Genomic DNA, 18,858 nt, shown 5'->3' with positions numbered 1-18,858 from the left:
ATCAAGGGTCTTTAGCGTTCACGGCCCGATAGTAATGAACAACACTGGCAACTACCGCAGTAGCCACACTGTTTCTTTTCACCATCGCGCAAGCACACACAAAACTCGTTGACAATAAACGACCGCCTCTTTAGCATACTTCGCACTAGCCGCGGTGACCGGCTGTACAGTGCCTATGTGTAAAACGTCACTGGATCTCGGGAAATAGTGAAGAGAGAATGACATTCTATTATCCTCTACAAGAAACGTTTCTCAAATCTGCAGAATGGCATCAAAACATGCGAGCCTTCGAAATCTTAAAGAAAGCCACGGCTACTCAGCAGTAGAGTTGTAACGCGTCTGCTGTACTTGACGCTTAGTAAAATTAAGTGTTATAGACAGCAGGAATATTTTCGTGATGGATCGACGTATTGTAAAGATACATGGAACAGGCATTGCCGGCAAAATTTCAACAGGGTCTCATCAATGTTATGATGCCAATTTTAAGTTAATCGCTATTAAACACTCAGAAATGTATAATAATTGTGCAGTCGCAAGAAAATACGGCATAGGCCTAACTAAAGGCAATATTCGCCGTTACTGTGAAGACAAAGATAGCTTAAAAATGTGTACTGCACAAAAAATGCATTCAATGGCCCGTGACAAGGACGCTTTAAAGAAGTCGAAGATGAAATTGTGAGATATGTGCACAAAAATGCAAGGGTGGAATTGCCATACCGCGGTGCAATAAACTTGTTCGTTGACTTTGAAAGTCCGCAGTTAAGACCTATACATCGCTAGCCGCTTAAGTTGACCAAATCCAGCAAGCAAGACGTGCATGTAGCGGCAGCCAGTTACATCTGACGCTGAGTGAAAGTAACAGTTTTATAGCAAGCATGAATATTTTCGTGATGCATCGTCGTATTGTAGAGACTCGTGGAATGTGTATTGCCGACAAATTTTCAACGAGTTCCCTTCGATATTATGATGCCAATTTTAAGTTAATGGTTATTAAACCTGCTGAAATAAAGCAAAATTGTACAGCCGCAAAAAAATATGGCATAACTAAAGCCAATGTTCAACATCTACAAATAGTCTAAAAATGCGTACTGTATAAGAAAGACATTCATATGATTTTACAAAGCACTTCTTAAGCCTCATTAAAATTTTCTGAAGGAAAAAGTGGGGGTCGTCTTGGATTCGGAGAATTTTTTTCAGAATGAAATTAAACACACACTTTCACGTAGTATCGGATTTCGAAAAACAACAAACAAGTAAGCTTTAGTGTGGATATTATCTGCGAAAATACAAGTTTTGACCGAACTGATTGCTATAAATTCCCGATTTTTACAAAAAACGGATATAACGACAATCTGCTATAGCGAGTGAATTTTTCGCTGTTATGAATTCTCACTATAATGGACTTCTACTGTATTCATCATACTGGCTAATGTTCAATATAATATTATTGGATTTGACTTTTTAATAAATATAATGGGATAATTGATTTTTCCAATATTATCATTTGTTTAAACAATAAACGAGCACAGTATTTGGAATACCCACAGTTAGATGAAATTCGACTGATGGATGATTATCAGAGCAACGAAAGGGAAGATGCGACCGCGTTGACTACTGTGGTAAATCACATCATGCCAGGAGAAGATACTTGAATGAACCACAGAACTGGCATGGAGAGGACCCTGGATCATGATTCAGAAGAGATTCAAGATGATGATATTTTGCAAACAATCAAGAGGAAAATCAGTGAAGCAGAACTGAATGAAGAACAAAAGCAAATCCTGATGACATAAGGAAGTATTTGATACTAAACCTGGTGAAATTAAAGGATATAAATATAAATTACAAGTTACAGACACTACTCCATATTTGAGGAAGCCATATCCTATTGCAGAGAAATATAAGGATCAAGTAAGAAAAATTATTCAAGAAATGGAACATGATAAAATAATTTCTAAGCATGTTACACAATGCATTAATCCACTGACGGTTGTTGTGGAACCTGACGGTAATTTGAGAATATGTCTGGATGCTAGAAATATGAATGATCGACTTGTCACTGAATATGATAGACCGGCACCCATTAGAGCGGTGATACGAAAATTCAGAGGTCATAAATATTTTTCGACAATGGATATGAGGTCATGTTATTTTCATATTAAGTTAGATGATGAAACAAAAATTTATATAGGATTTATGTTTGATAATATCACTTATTGCTTTGAAAGATTAATATTTGGTATGAAAAATTCTGGAGCAGCTTTGATCTGTGCCATGGATCAGACTCTGTGTCAAGACTTGAGAGAAGACATAACCATTTATGTGGATGATATTTTGATATCTGAAATAGACTTTGAAAATCACATTAAAAGCCTCAATACCTTATTGGAAAACTTGAGGAGCCTCACTTGTTACCTGACTGCACGGATGTAATCCCAGTTGGCGAGACCTGTGAGTGGCCCCTTCTGCTCTCTGGTGCGACCATGGACCGTCAACATCTGGCAACCTGCAGCTTCCAGCATGCAAGCGTATTCCACTGTGCGACCGATGTCTTCAAACACTCTGATCTTACAGGTGACAGGTACAGACAGTGCCCAACGTAGCGTGCTCACTGCGGACAAATACAGTCTTCACATTATTCAGTAGCATCCTCAAAGCAAAGATACAGAAAGTCATGAAGCAGAAAGGCTTTATAAAATGAATGATCAAATATGGGCAAGCAATGTTGCAGAGTACGGACTCCTGTGGGTAACCAACACAGACAATTTCAAATAAAGTCCTTTGGTTATTCATTAAATGAAGGAAAGTAGGAAGGCAGACCAGATATAGAAAGTAATGAAGCAGAAATTATTTGGAAAACAAATTATTGTATATGTGCAAGCAGTGGATGCGGCAGAATGTAACTAGACTAAGAAAGTGAAGCGTGCTGTTGATAACAGCAATGGTAAAGCAAAAATATCGGGATAGGGAACTAAGGGTGGTGATGTGGTATCAACTGAACTTGCTGAGAGAATACAGTTGGAATTAAAATAAGTAAGACAATGGTGATGAACAGAGGAGGAGAACAAAATCTCGAAATTGCAGAAAGTGGTGCAAGATGCACAACAGAGTACGAGGAAGTGTAAAGAGAAGCAGCAGAAACCCACCTGCTAGTCACAACACCATGGTTAGCCGTCTGATTTCTGTTGGTGGAGGGTAGGAGAGGTGGTTCACTACAATGCAGTGTTCAGTTGTTGGATGGGGGACACACCTGAGGTTGAATAGAGAATTACACCAACTACGCCACTGAATTCATTATCTGATCTGTTGTACAGTGAGAGCATAGCTGCAGTACCACCAACCATTTTAATAGTAGTAAGTCTGCCCTAACCACGTAAGGAAATAATGATTCTGCCCCCATTAACCATTAACCTGGACGTCATAAATGCTCTTCCTGTATGAAGCCCAGATTTTCTCCTGTTAACAAATATCGGCGACCTTTTTTAAAGACAGGTATGTGATTCCACCCTACATATCTGCAGTGTAAAACTCATTCTGCAAGGCTTCCTTTCATCACAGTTCAATATCTGAGAACCTACCAAAAAGTGAAGTTAAGTTGCTTGTCTGCGTAACTTTGCAAGACATATTCACAAAATCCGATTGATTCCATTGAAAATGTTACAACAAATTCAGGGTTAGTCTAATATACCCAACTGATTTTTCACCACTGTTAATTTTAGCCAGTCAGGTGTACAACTATATTAACCACCATTCGTCTGCTTTAGTGAGCTGAAAACATAATCAGATACCAAAATGTGATATTAATAAAAGAACCGCAAGACTCTGCTGGTGGGTGTTCAGTACAAAATAAAAGACTGATACTTCACGTCGTGTTCGCACAAAATGGAAACTCTCCGCATCTATAGCATTGAAATACAGTTCTACGTATTCCCAGCAGATGATGCTAATAAAGAGTTCATGTGGGACATGTCAGACTTGCAACACGAGCGGATGTTTGCTCACTTAGATGGAAATCTGTACAGTCCAATCTCACTGGCAGAGATGGAACGTATTGGTGTTCAAGTTTTAATATAACAGTTTTAAAATATTTTCATTTCCTTAGATTTTATGCAACAAATTGTGCCCACTTTATGAACAAAACTTACAGCAAATATCACAATTTACTCCATCAAAATATGTGGAATAACTTTAATAGGTTCAGAACCCCTATTTCAGTCGCAAGTCTCTTCAGCAAACTGATTATATCATCTTCACCATATCAGCACGAGTTCGAACTATAAGAGATCTACAATGACCTTACTAGAAAGAGGCATTCAATCAGCCGTGTTGTGAGTTCCACAGCAATTCTAAGAAAATTAGTATGTTTAGAAACTGACACCAGATATAGACCTCCTACCAGTGAAGTGAATGAATCTTTACCATACAACATACAACTCTTAACCGCTAAATTTGGGGAGAAACATCTAACAAATTTTGATCATGATGGAATTCTAATTAAAATGTGCCTAGTTCACTGAGCTGATTTGTCAATTTGAAAATCACCTAATTGTGGACACTGTGTAAGATACATTTACATTTAAAATTACTTTTCACAAAGTAAATTTGGCTGTCGAAGAGCTTAAAATTAAGATTGCAAGCTCTCACTTGATACATACCCATCTCTCTGAGCAGAGGCCAGTCATCCTGCAGAAACGCACCGTAGTGGCCACGGCGAGCGATGGCCTGAGGACAGCCCAGGTTGATGTCTATTGCATCACAATAAGGTTCAGCCAAGAGGGCAGCTTCCAGGAGTGTGGGAGCATCACTTGCACAGAACTAAAACAAGCAGCAATCCGAATGGGGAGCCAGTATTATTTTTATTTACTTGCCTTGTTTTGCTTGGCGAAGTTCAGAATGCAGATGGCTGCCAGAATAACAAATGTATAGTGCACAAATAATACTGTAAGTCATAAGACCTCCTCCCCTGTTAGTGACATACTTATTACTGTCAGTGTCAAAATTACTGACAGGGAGGGGTTATGTTACTGTTTGTGACAAAATAGTTGATAGTGAGATGTCAAATTAAAACACTGTTATTGACAAGTTTTACACAAAGGATTACCTGTACAATGAGAGGGCGATCCTCAACACAGGAAGCCAACGCCTCCTTGCGGTACTTGGGATCGCGAGCGAAGACAGAGCTGTGTAACATGGGCGTGTAACAAAGCTGAGCACCGTGTCGTCGGCTCAGGAGTCTCCAGGCAAGCTCGCTGGCATCCACCATGGGTGCCACCACAAACCTGGGGGAGCCTAAAGACTCCTCCCAGAACTGCATCCCACCTCGAGCAAGGGGCATTACCTGAAGTAAAACAGAGATATATAGCAGACTCACTGAAAATGATTTGATTTCTTTGTTTAAGAACACTACCCATATGGCTCAGTGTACTCGCCTCAGACTAGTTGAAGAAAGCGATACTTCTTGTTGGATTTTCTTAATAATAATAAATGAGAAAGTGAGCATTTGTTATTCCTTGCTATATGCAGTTAATGGTTTCAGTCACTTTGATATCGCAACTCTTCCCGCACAGCATTTTGTCACGTTTGTGGTTACACAGATTTCCGAGTGTGGCCTGTTGGCACTCTCAGGTCCAGGTAGCATAGCTGTGAAATTCCAGCTCTCTCTTTAGATGGTGGTGGTGTGCTCCGATATCTCTCATAACCTTGTACGCGAGAATGTCTAATTGCTTTTTTCACGAACATTGCTTTGACATCTTCATTTGCAATTAAATCACTAATTGTAAGATTTTCCCATATGATGTGAATTCCATAAGTTACAATATCAAACGTGATGTGGACGTGCTGATGTTGTACATGGGTCTGATAGCTGCTCCTAACCTCTCTTATATGTGAATACTGAAGGATGTTGCTGCTGCCTGCAGTGTGATTCCTAATTATTTATATTTATTTACAATTTCTAGTGGGTTACCTGGTAGTAGCTGCAGTCTTCCCTCCCTTCCTCATGGTTGACTGTGGGGGTCATTCTCTCTAGCCCATTTCTCAAGTCTGTCAATTGTTACTTGTACTTCCTTCTTGCTTTTAGAGCCAATCACCGTTTCGTCTATATAAGATTACAGTTGCCCTCAATTCTGCTGTTTTTATTTTCACGACATCTGCCGTGTAGATATTAAACAGTGGGTCTCCCTGCAGCATGCCATTTGTTTGAGTGATTTTTCTTGAGGTTGAGGCATTGTTATTTAACTGGACATGATTATATGCCAGAACTTTAAAGGGTGATCGTTCCTAATCATTCATTCCGATTTCCTCACCCGTATTTTCCTGTTTTGGAAACTACAAAGTCCACATAGCACTTCCTCTATTTGCTCCAATAGGTATGCAACAGCTTGAAGGGTGCTTCTCCCATTCCTGAAGCCAGACCGCACTGGCATTCTGGTATATAATGTTCAGTTGTCACTAGGAGTCTCCTGATGTTGATTTCCATGAGCAGTCTGAATGTAATATTTTCCTAAACTACTCCTTCTGAACGAGTTTAGATGTGCAGTGTGTCCTTTCCTCTTATACAGGATCTTCATAATTTCAGGTATCTCCCCTACTTCAAGACACTTGTTCATTAAATGCAGCCAGAGATCTCGCATCATATCCATGGAATCCTTTAGGGGTTCCGAGTAGATATTACACAGCCTTCTTATTGTACCTCCTATTTTCATACATTTGCAGTTTGTTGTAGAGAAGTCATATGCCCTGTCTCTCTGCTGTTTATTTAAATACTTGTCAAATGTGTCTCCCACTTTTCTCTTTTGCCTCATTCTCCATGTGGTCTGCTTTTTCTCCTCTTTAATAGCTGTTTGTTTTTCCCCCTCTTCTCTGTGTACTTAGGTTAGGTCTTCTCGCCGTTCATGTGTTTTGGCTTTATCTAGAGCCCGCAGTATTTCTTTTCTCTCCACGTAGCATTTCCTGTCAAACCATACTTGCGAATGCTACATCCTGCTTGGTTTGGTGGCTGTGTGAATTAATTTTATTGACATCTGCAATTTCTCCAGTGGCTTGTTTCAGTTTCATGGAAGGTCAGTTTTCCATACTAATTTTTCTGTTGCACAAGTTACTTGTGTGAAGTGGGATGTTTTTTTCTTATGGGGTCTTTGTTACATGTCCATAGTCCTTGTTGTTTGTTTATGTGTAGTCTGATTCCTCTCCACCCTCCTGCATCCATTCAGTGTGATTTGTGTGGGCATATGTTTTATGCCAGGATTGGTCTGTTTAGTCATCGCAAACACATTCATAAACTGAGCTGAACTGGTCAATGTATGCAGGAAGGAGTTATATATATCGGATCGAGTTACAGCTGACGAGTCTGATTCCTCTATAGAAAACGAAGTAGAGTGCTGCATTAGTTCCATTTGGAGCTATGTACGCTGATATTTATTTCCTGTTCACTAGTCTGAAACCTTCCTCTTCTAGGGTTTCCATGATTAACCTTTTGATGAGTGCGCATGGCATATGCCATGCAATAATGACGGCCACATCCAAGTAAGTATTTGACCAGTAAACAACCTCTGGGGAGTAAAATTTAAAAAATTACAATAAACTTATTTAATACAACTTTGAGAGACTTGAAAACACATTTTGGATTGAGAAAATTATGCCATTTCGGAACTTTTTTAATGTATGATACTGTTCAAAGCAAGGATGTATGCAGAGAGCGATTTCACAACTAGAAGACTCGTAGCTCATTTCTTTCCTCTTCTGTCCTCATTGGGCACACGTAGCATTGCCTGAGGAGTTTATACTTCTTTGATTCACTTTGTGGGAGTGGCGTAACGGATCTTGTGTCCCACCTCCAATCGATGCGCAACATTCCTTCCATTGTTTTTAGTAGTCAAGTGTTTCTCAAGCAGTTGTCGAAAATATATCCATAGTTATATTTACACAAACCAAAACTATTTAGCTATGAAGAGCACAAACAACTATCCACATTGGCGGAAATCATAAGACTAGGCTGTAACCTACGGGCTAATGGTGCGCCGAACTCTTACACTGTAGTGAGTGTACGCATTCCCATCAGACACCACCACCATACAGAACTAGGATTTGTACAGTGACACTATTCGAATAACTGAACGAAGTTCCAAAAACGCAGCCAGATGCCATATTACATCAGAAAGCACTTAAGTTCTAGCCTAAAATGACAAATACCATGCTCCCTCATGTGGGACCAAACAACAAATGCCGTTCTCACCCTATTGACTGTCCTTTGGTGCACTCGTCAACATGTTAAATCCGTCTTAAGTGTTGGGTTTGTCGGTTTGGGAGTTGAAATCTCCAGCAAGGATTACATTCTCATTTCTGGTTTGCTCAGTAACCTTAGATCCTGTCTCCATTATGTCTTCTGAGGGTACTCCTGAAGGAACATAGATACCTATCAACATGACCAGATTGGTTCTGATAATTGTGTTTTCTTCTTTGAACACAACCTCAAACTCTGCCAATGTTCCTCCCAGGAAGCAAGTAACTCCTCCTGCAGGTCTCCCTTCTGCCAATCCCGTGTACAATCCTTGCAGCTCCAGGAGAAGTATTGTGTCGGTACATATGGCAGTATTCCCTCAACTGAGATATCCTCCATCTTCTTGTCCTCTTTGGGAATGACTTCTCCGAATTCAAAAACTCTCACAATTACTTCCTTTGGCCAGAATTTTTTCCTTTTTATTTATTTTATTTTTTAAACAATTTGTTTTACGTTGCACTGATACAGATAGGTCTTATGGCGACGAAGGGATGGGAAAAGCCTTGGAGTGTGAAGGCCATAACTAAGGTACAGCCCCTGCATTTGCCTGGTATGAAAATGGGAAACCAAAACCATCTTCAGAGCTGCACACAGTGCAGTTCGAACCCACTACCTCCCATATGCAAGCTCACAACTGCGTGCCACTAACCGCACAGCCAACTCACCCGGTAGGCCAAGACTCAACGTTCTCTGTGATATCACGGTTTTCCAACTTTGAACACTTTGAAATTACCTCTGGTATGCAGATCCTCGCATGTTACAAGTTATCAATTTCATGTCAAATTCCATATTGATGGTTAGACTTTTACAATAACATAAACATTGAACACTGGAGGATATTATAAATGTTTATATTACTGTAAATATCCTCACATGTGATGCCCTCTCCATTACCATTTTTAGTCAGGAAATGGATCACGGTTTCTTTCGTGGCATTCTTATACGATCCTCTAAGTACAACCATCATGTAAATCTTAGTCTTGTTTCGTGCCAATTGTTACTAGTGGCCTTGGTGAGTGCTGATGACTTCTCTACCATCTTCCTACTACTCGTGTCCGCTGTGTGGCGTTTCCTTCTTCCTCCTGATGCTCTGTTTCAGTTCTATCCTCCAATTCTATGTTGTTCATGGTTCCGTTGCCCGGTATTTTTGGAGCTGGGTACTTTTTTGATTGTTAATTTGATCTACGTTGAAGTCTTCTGGGGTTCTTGCTTTTCCTTTTGTTGTTTGCTGCCTCAGTAATATGTGTGGGTTTTCTTTGATGACGGATTGTCTAAATTTCTCTCGATCGTTACACCTAGCTGATTTTTTAGGAAGTCTTATAATTAAATCCAGTTTGAGAGGCAAGTCTTCAATTTTCTTATCATCTGCTTCCTTGTTTGTTTGATTCTTAAAGGTAGTTGTAGGCTGCTGATTTCTGTTGAACAAATTTGTTGCTGAGAAATGTAGCTTTTATGGCCTATTCCATACAAGAACAGAAGTCTACTTCTAAATGTAAGAGTGAATATATCTGAAATAAATTAGATTAAAAATACGAAACTCCAAAAACTCAGGGACTTGAACAATGTTAAATATGCGAAACTCCAAAAACTCGGGGACTTGAACAATGTTATGAGATGGAATTTAAATGGGATGAAAAGTCAAGTTGTAGTTTCACCGAGAGGAAAGGTCCTCAACAGTTTTAATTATTGTGTTGAAGTGGTGAAAGTAGCTCATGGGAAACACTGTAAGTACCAGGTGGAATGATCTTCATTTGGGCAAACATATTAACAAGTTTGTTAACAGATCTCTTCACATGGTTATGGGGGCATAAGTCTCTGGTAAGACTGCTCCAGTGTATGGAACCCTTACCAGGTCAACTTGATATGAGAACTGAAAAATATTCAACGGGAAGCAGCACAGTTTGTTCTGGGTGATTTCCGATAAAGGAATAGTGTTACGAAAATGTTGCAAACTTTCAGCTGGGAAGACTTGGGAGTAAGAAGAAGAGATGCTCAACTATGGGGTATGTTTTGAGCTGTCGTGGAACGACATAAGTAGACGAATAAGCTTGAGTGGAGGTTTTAAAAGTAGGAAAAGATCATAACATGAAGATAAAGTGGGAATTCACGAAGACAAATTGGGGAAAATATTCATGTATAGGACGAGGAGTAAGGGATTGGAATAAATTATGGGAAATGTTCGATAAATTTTCAAGATCTTTGAAAAAGCTAGGTAAACAATTGATAGGGAATCTGCCACCTTGGCAACAGCCCTAAATGCAGATCACTGATGAATGAACCGTAAAAATAGGTAGTGAGACGTAAAGCCAATTACATGATTATCAAAAATGCGAAAATCTCCACAACACATTTTAACAACCTAACATCTCAATCTTCGGCATGAAACATCAGTTAGAATTTAATTTGAGAAATAGAGACGAAAACAGATATATATTTGTGGAGCAAAATTAGCGCGCTAATTAAAAAGGACACGATAAAAAAGTATAACTCATACGACAACTTACCAGCAAAAATGAGGTTAGGATTTACAGACAGAGGGGGCCTTCTCTTGTTAGAACACTTGAGTTTGTGTCAAGAGATTAACACATTTAAAAAAGGAAATTACAATCCACACACAGACAGTCATAATGCACCTTATCTTACTTAACAACAGGGCCAAATAACTGACACTTCATTAACTTCACGGCACATCTTCAACGTATGTTGACAACTCGACACCTGAAGACAGAAATCCCTGAAGGAAACAAACTGAAACGTGCTAGCCAAAGAGAATCAAAGAGAACGAGTAAAGATGTGAAGATGATAGAATCAAAGAGGATAGAATAGAAAGAGTGCTAGCAACGAGCTAGAAAGAGGACTAATCGGGACCAGGGTCGCCAACAGGCAAGAAATGTTCGTACTAAATTTTCCCCTAGAAAGGTACTAGATTATAGAAAAAAGCAGTACAGAAAACAAAGTATACTTAGCAAAAATATGATTTATTAAATGAGAAATCTGTAATTTCGGAACTTACCGGTTTTGATATCTATGATGGGAAGCAGCAATGTTGTAGTTTCAATCACCATCATTCTAAAACTTCCGGTTCCAAGCTGCCTACGATTTGAGAGTCATTTATTTATGTTTAGAAAATGAACAGTTGAGTATTATGGTATTATCACGCATTTCTGTTCAACATTCACACCGCACATGCACACACGCGCGCGCGTTCTCTTAATCCTTCGAAAACATTGCCAAAGCGATAAACTGTTTTGAAATATGAAGATTTTGGACAGAAAATTGTTTTAGTTTCTACTTTGTTAGAAGGAGACCACTCAATACAGGATTGGAGTTAGTTTCTCAATTTGGTCTTATTAATAGTCTTAGTAAAAGCAAGAAAGAAAAAAAAAACAAACCCGTTCTGTTGGAGCAGAAAGCGCACTGCCTTTACAAAATTAGTCAAATTTGAAAATATGTGCCTGCAGGATTTTTCATTTCCGAAACAGAATTCCAAAATTTCATAAATTCTTCGTTTTCTTTCAGCGATTCTGTGGACCTTTTTTTTTCTATTTGCTTTACGTCGCACCGACGCAGATAGGTCTTATGGCGACGATGGGATAGGAAAGGCCTGGGAATGGGAAGGAAGTGGCCGTGGCCTTAATTAAGGTACAGCCCCAGCATTTGCCTGGTGTGAAGACTTGTTTGTCAATAAGAAAGCCATACTTTCCAATGGTTAAGCGTCTCGGTCTGTCTGTCAAACACAAGTTCAATAGAAATATTGTTTAATAATGTGTTCTTTTGACGGGTATGTTCTAGTGTACTATTTATATTGAGCTTGTGTGTTCGACAATTTGAAAAGATTTTTAAGTTTCTGTGGACTTATCTAACTTCAGAAACACTTTCCGTAATTATATCAGGGAAGTAGCCATTGGTATTATATTGATGAAACTGCAAACTCTTTTGCAATTTTTATAGGTTCGGCATGGACAGATTTCTTAAAATAGGATCACGAAAATCCACCAACTTAAAAATCTGTTCGCAGAACTCAACATGAAAAGATGGGGACTTGGCTTTGAAACTTCTTATCAATTTCATTATTGTTCTTTTGCTGCACTAGAAGAGCTTCTACTCTACCTCCGTAAAACGTATAGTACTATACTACTAGATTTTCAAAAAAAGAACTAACGTACTAAAAATGTCTACGTCTATGAAATATTACATCTAGTACTAAAGTTCTATAGATGGCGACCCTGGTCGGGACTAATAGCACGACCAAAGATTATAGGAGAGAAGGGAGCGAAGTCACAACTAGCACCGACGAGAGTAAAGAATACTGACAGGGAGTAAAGTTAGCCAACTCTGTAAATTAACAGAAAATTAAGTACCCACAACTGACTTCGATATTCAGAAATATAATTATAAATATTACAATTCAGGACTGAATTTTTTTTTTTTAAGGGAAAACGCGTTAACATCAGTTTAGAAGAACAAGAATTATCTCTGAAAAAATTGTCATATGCATAAATTCGATTGTAACTGTTATGTTGGCTATCTAACAAAATTAAAATAGTTATACGAATCAGATGCTTTGGCACTCTGTTGAAGTTTGAACAAATGTGGTATGTGGCAAGCTTTGGATGTTATGTTGCTACAAAGCAAAGCTATTATCAACTATTTTAGTCTGGTGCGGTTATTCTGTTACAGTTTTTGGTGCTTTCTTAGTGATATCTGTATATAGTCGGTGAAATAACGAGCCGAAATCAACTTCACGAACAGAACATATCTGTATATAAGCACCATGAATTCCACGCTGCGCTGCTCTCCAAATTATTTCTCGATTCCTGACATTATGGCTACACACGAACGATTGCCGTGCAGGTTTGAAACTACAGTGCCTCGCTTAGGTTTCTTGGACCAGTCTTCCGATAGTGAAGATTTGGCTGTGGGAACTAATGTGGAATTGCCGTATTGGTTAGCTCGAGCTCTTTGTACTCAAAGATTACGAACCGTTTCTGTGGAAATGCCAAAGTTTTATAAAGAAGCTTATCGAGAAATATTGAAAGCAGATGCTAGTGTTGTTGACCTCCACAAATTGTGTTTATATTTTTATGAATTTGGGCTGTGCTTATCAACGTTAAATCACCGAGATGCTCCAGCTATTAATTCAATGTTGGTACAAGCATTCAAGGATAGATTTCGTATGGTAATGGACTGGGCTCAGAACTCTGGCAGTGACCCTTCAGGACTGCAGAAACTGGACACTTTGGAAAGAGAATTGTACCGGGAAGGGCAGGCGGCTCGGGCCCGCCTGGATTCGTTGCTAAGGGGAGCAGCTGGACAGATTAGTGCAGCAGATATGGTTGTAAGTTACAAGAAACGAAAACTTGCAGGCATCAATATTTGAAATATCAACTTAACTGTCTACTAATGGGTGCCTTAACCTAAATAAGACTAGTGTTATTTTGTATATCAAATGTGTGTTGTGAAAGAGAACATTATCTTTGTGAGCCTTTTTTCTGTCTAGTTAAAGACGGTTTGAGCCATCTATAATCCAACTTGAGTTACCACAAATTTACTGTGATTATTTAATGGAATGGAGTAATCTGTATCCGATAAAAGTATTGTTTTTAAAGACAACTGTTGCTCTATTGCTTTGTTCATAAGCCCACTTTATTTCTGTGTGTTGTAACTGTTAACATTCTTTCAGCCAAACAGCAAAACTTGTAACATCTGTGCAATGCTGGAGAGCTAAACAGTGTTGGTCCCTGTACTCAGCCATTTGCAATACAGAGGGGGTAGTCTGTTTTTGCTCTCACAGCTTATACAAGTTAATAATGTTATTTGCTTTATGTCCCACTAACTACCTTTTCAGTTTTTGAAGATGCCAAGGTGCCGGAATTTAGTCCCACAGGAGTTCTTTTCGTGCCAGTAAATCTACCGGCATGAGGCTGACGTATTTGAGCACTTTCAAATACCACTGGGCTGAGCCAGGATCAAACCTGCCAAGTTGGGGTCAGAAGGCCAGCGCCTCAACTACACAGCCCAGCTTATACAAGATTGTTTCACGTATCCAGTAAAGTTATAGCCCCTCCCAACTCTGGTATGCACATCCTCAGCCCAGCGTATAATTTCCATTCATCTCCAACATCTTAGATCGTACAGCCATTACTGTCCATGTTTCAGAGTCATAGAGAGTAATGCTGAGCAATTCTGCTCTTTATAATGATTTATTAGTAATTCTTATGCCCGCCTCCCTAGCATAATGGTTAGCACTGTTAGCTGCCTGGCATGTGATGCGTGCAGCTCACCTCCATTGGAATGACACGAGTTTATTTTAGTAATTTTTATAACCTGTTAAGCAGTGACTTAGTGGCAACCCTATCCTTTTCATTTCTATGTAACTACCTTGGTCTATGCCTACACTTCCCTCAAAAACTGACTGAACAAGTCCTGTGTCCTATCATTCTGTCCCTTCTTCTGGTCCAATTTTGCCAAATCATAAAACCAGTTGTGCTTCATCCATCTGCAGTACAGTAATTTTGTGCCTTTTTACTTGGTTTAGTGGAATCTCCCAGATCTTGATATTAGCAGCTATTATCTGGTGATCACATGCCATAAGGTAATCTTAATGTTGAATTTTATTTCTCCAGTTTAAGGTATATGGTGTGGGTTACTGTAGTCACGTCGTAGTTCATGAACCATGGGCAACGGCTAAGTGGCCCTGAGAGTCGGGATACTACTTGCTGTGAAATGGGATTGGGCATCTCGGACATATTCTGAGTCACGGCCCTCTTTGTGTTCAGGTGTCTAGGACTGTACAATCCACCGGTGGTCCATTACCCATTAGAGGAGAGAACCTCACTTGGACTATCTGTAAGTAGGGTAGCATCCTGCTTCATGAATTTACAGAGCTCCGAACATTTTTTGCAAGCCTCGGACCTATGGGAATGATGGAGTGAGAATGATAAAGTGTACTTGACGGGTGTTAGAAAGGGAAGGGCAGAGTCTGGGGTAGGGCTATCTATCAGGAATACCATTGCACGCAACATAGTTTCTGTTAGGCATGTAAATGAGCAAATGATGTGGGTAGATTTGGCAGCAGTGGTGAAGCGTGAACTAAGTAAGGGAGTGGACAGTTTAATTTTTTTATTTAAACTATTTTAATCATAAATTATATATTGAATTTTTATTTTGCCGCATACTGATCTGTAATCAATAATATATTAATGACTCTGAAATTATGACAAACCTTATAAAATCTTATAACCCCTACGAGCACTAGTTTTATTTTTAAATATAGACTAAACTGGCTGCGGGGAGTTGTCAAATAACATACTTTCAGAATAAAAAGTAAATAGCAATATAATTCATTGTTATGTAGATTTAATAAGAGAAATAAAAGATTTTCGTACGTTACCTTAAACAATATTATTGTAGAAGAGTTCAATTCGCCTGTCTTTCATTTCAGCAAATATATCTATTACTCTCGTCTTAAAGTCAGGCGTCTTGCTAGAGTTTCTACGTTGGACAGTTTCTGGTTGGTCATCGAATTTCTTAAATAGGTTTTTATTCAGTTCAAGGCACTCATAGCACATTCACTAGAAACTGATGTTTAACGGAATAGACAGCATCAAGTTACGCGATTTTGTTGTTTCCGTATGCACACTGGAGTTCATTATTAACCCCTTAACTGGGTTTGACGCCTTTAGGTGTTCTTGTACTTCAAAATATGTTCTTACGTAGGATTACCTTCCTATAGATGTCTGACTATTCTTAATCACTTCTGCCATCTACTATCATAATTTAAACCAAATTCCATTCATATTAGATGTGATTATTGCTGTCCTATTCATTTCTATCCGGTCTCACGCCAGTCGGGTAGTTCGTGCCTAGGTGGCAGTCCAACAGCTGTCTCGTGTTGCCTCGTACGGTCCGCGCCAAATTCTTCATAAATAATTTATTTGTGTACTAGCTGATGTACCCGTGCTTCGCTACGGAATTCTACATTGTATACAGAATTCTAGGCTAGGTAGTGTACACGTTGTGAGCAAGATTGTACTAAATCGCATAGCTCTTATCGTTACCCTAGAAACGCGACGGGGAAGTCACCAAACATCTCTTCTCATATGAAGACTGTGTTAGGGAATTTTCATTGTAATGATGGGCCCGCTTGCCTACCATCAATCACAACCAGGTTGGGGAGTTTTCATTATAATGGCAGACACTCACTCTCCACCAGCCATTTTACATCCTCAGAAATACTGTCTTAGTGGTTTTCCCACAACTGAAATGAACATAGGTCTTTGCAATGACGTCAGTAGGAATGGCGCGAATAAAAGCAATGCTTTCATATGAAATACTCCATCAAATGAAAGACCACACACTTCCTCACTTTTAACGAACAGAACTATGCTGGAATTCCAGAGCTGGAATGACCAAGCCGCAGACAGCTGTGATCCGTGAACACTCTTCGTCTTTTTTCGGTGGTGGTGGTGGGGGAAGAGGGGGAAGGCGATTAGTGGAGAGTCTCAGGGCAAAAGCTATCCCCTTTCACTAATCTGTTTCCTAGGACTACCCGATGAGTTGGAAAATCTCAATTCACTACACAGGCAACGGAAAAATGTACCTGACTTGGAGGCAATTTTTTCCTCCAAGGCAGAGGAGAAGCCCCCTCTTCACTGCTAATTTGAAATTAAATTAATGTAGAATTTAATATAAGTGAAGAGGAAGAAGCTTTTCTTACGGAAACTGCTTTTTTCAGGGTTGGCTTTTGAGTTATTCTGGTGAATTGTGGTGCTATAATTTGAAATAGGCTTAAATTGTAATTATGGACCAGGTCATACTACTCCTGCTCACTACTACTTCTATTACTACTAAGTGAGCCTCTGCCGTAAGTGTGCATACAGTTCATTCAAAAACAGCACGTCAGAGTAGGGATCGAATAGCTGGAATACTATGATGAACCAGTGTGTTACGTACCAACAGTATCAGAAAATGTATGAACCAGAGGAATGGCATGCTAAAGAAGAAAGTTTTCCAACTCCCCAGCTATTTCCCGCTAATGTTCAGTCAGGCTGTTATATTCGGTACGCAGTAGAAATCCCATCTATCGGAGTTGAGCAGCACCATAAGAAATGAAGAACATCACAACAAACAATGATCAATGTAAAGTAATTGTTGATCAGTGTTATGCGCTTTCGATATTGTAGGCCTTCTGAAATCCCACTCTTATCATAGTTGGTACAGTAAAACTGAATGAAACATAAATGATCTGAAATTGTATTGTCTATAACTTTTGTTATGTTGTACTTTTCGATAGCACCAATAACATAGGTACCGGTATTTAAAAAATTAAATTTTAGGCGCCTTCCCCTAAACTACCATTTCATCTCGGGCGAATAAAATTATTTATAGCCTAGACTGTAGTTTATTATTCCCCGACTCTATATAGCAGTTTTCATTAAATTCTGTTATCCCATTTTCACGTGGCTCGGCGTTGATATGGACTTAGCAAGAAAAATGCAAATTCATTAATATCTGTGTTATCCGAGCCGGTACGGTAAAAATGTATACGACATAATTGATTGAATATTTTATTCTATATAACTTTAGTTATAATAGGACCCTAATAATATAAACATTCGATAATTAAATTTAAGGCCTTCCCCTAAACTACCATTTCACTCAGCGTGAATAAAATGATCTATAGCCTAGATTGTAGTGGCTCATCCCCCGACTTTACATACCGATTTTCATTAAATTCTCTTCTGCCGTTTTCTCGTGATGCGTGTACAGACAGACAGAAATTACGGAAAAGAAAAAAGTGCATTTCCTTGTTACTGTGGACATGACCGATACAGAAATAGAATTTTTTTCTAATTCTGAGCAATGTACAGACAAAACTCTTATTTTATATATATACTGTAGATTACATTTCAGGCCTTCCCCTAAAGTACCATTTCACTCTGTGTGAATAACATTATTGATGGCCTAGATTATAGCGACTTATTCCCCGACTATGCATACCAATTTTCATGAAGATACGACCACTAATATAATAAATATTTGACAATTACATTTTAGGCCTTCCCCTAAACTACCATTTATCTCAGCGTGATTAAAATAATTCATAGCCTAGATTGTAGCGGTTGATCACCCGACTATATTCCGATTTTCATTAAATTCTCTTCAGCCGTTTTCTCGTGATGCGTGTACATACATACAGACAGACAGACAGACAGAAATTACGGAAAAGTAAAAAATGCATTTTCTTGTTACTGTGGACATGACCGATACAGAAATACAGTTCTTTTCAAATTCTGAGCAATGTACAGACAAAACTCTTATTTTATATATATAGATATGTACATTGAAATAACTAAATTTGCGAGTTGTCATCGTTGTTGTTGTTACTACGATACAGTTGTTCTGCGAACTCCATTGTCCATGTTCTGATAACTTTTTGTAAATTGGTCTGTATATTATGGTAAACTGTTCCGTATGACGTGATAATGGCTTGGTTAGGAAAGACATTGAACTACCTGAGAATCCGCTGACCGGATGTAGGAATCACTCAAGAAAACATGTTGTGTGCCTGTCAAACC

General features: G+C 38.9%; 2 protein-coding genes across 7 annotated transcripts in view; one reads left to right on the top strand and one right to left on the bottom strand.

Annotated features, from left to right (window-relative positions):
* The window catches only part of Dus1 (Dihydrouridine synthase 1), a 59,917-nt gene extending 48,834 nt beyond the window's left edge, over positions 1 to 11,083 (bottom strand). For 2 of the 6 annotated variants that reach the window (XM_067158395.2, XM_067158400.2), the window contains exons 1-4: positions 10,783 to 11,053; positions 5,102 to 5,338; positions 4,656 to 4,815; positions 2,416 to 2,611 (exon numbers count right to left, since the gene is read on the bottom strand). In XM_067158395.2, the coding sequence (XP_067014496.2) occupies positions 2,416 to 2,611; positions 4,656 to 4,815; positions 5,102 to 5,335 (590 nt within the window). In that variant the 5' untranslated portion in view covers positions 5,336 to 5,338; positions 10,783 to 11,053. Of the gene's footprint in view, positions 1 to 2,415; positions 2,612 to 4,655; positions 4,816 to 5,101; positions 5,339 to 10,782 lie in introns of all 6 variants that reach the window. The other 4 variants (XM_067158398.2, XM_067158396.2, XM_067158397.2 and 1 more) reach the window with 4 other exon arrangements.
* Positions 11,084 to 12,839: 1,756 nt separating this feature from the next.
* Psf3 (DNA replication complex GINS protein Psf3) lies at positions 12,840 to 13,951 on the top strand. The gene has a single exon (XM_067157729.2). It carries the CDS (start codon positions 13,053 to 13,055, stop codon positions 13,656 to 13,658), a length of 606 nt encoding a protein of 201 aa, XP_067013830.1. The 5' UTR covers positions 12,840 to 13,052; the 3' UTR covers positions 13,659 to 13,951.
* The last annotated feature ends 4,907 nt before the right edge of the window (positions 13,952 to 18,858 follow it).

Source organism: Anabrus simplex, chromosome 14, assembly GCF_040414725.1.
Source record: "Anabrus simplex isolate iqAnaSimp1 chromosome 14, ASM4041472v1, whole genome shotgun sequence".
NCBI lineage: Eukaryota > Metazoa > Arthropoda > Insecta > Orthoptera > Tettigoniidae > Anabrus > Anabrus simplex.
Note: the sequence above shows the minus strand (reverse complement) of the source record. Positions and strands in the feature narration are given on the sequence as shown.

Excerpts from the sequence above, each read along its gene's own strand:
- Psf3 (XM_067157729.2), top strand. The coding sequence starts at position 13,053 with ATGAATTCCACGCTGCGCTGCTCTCCAAATTATTTCTCGATTCCTGAC.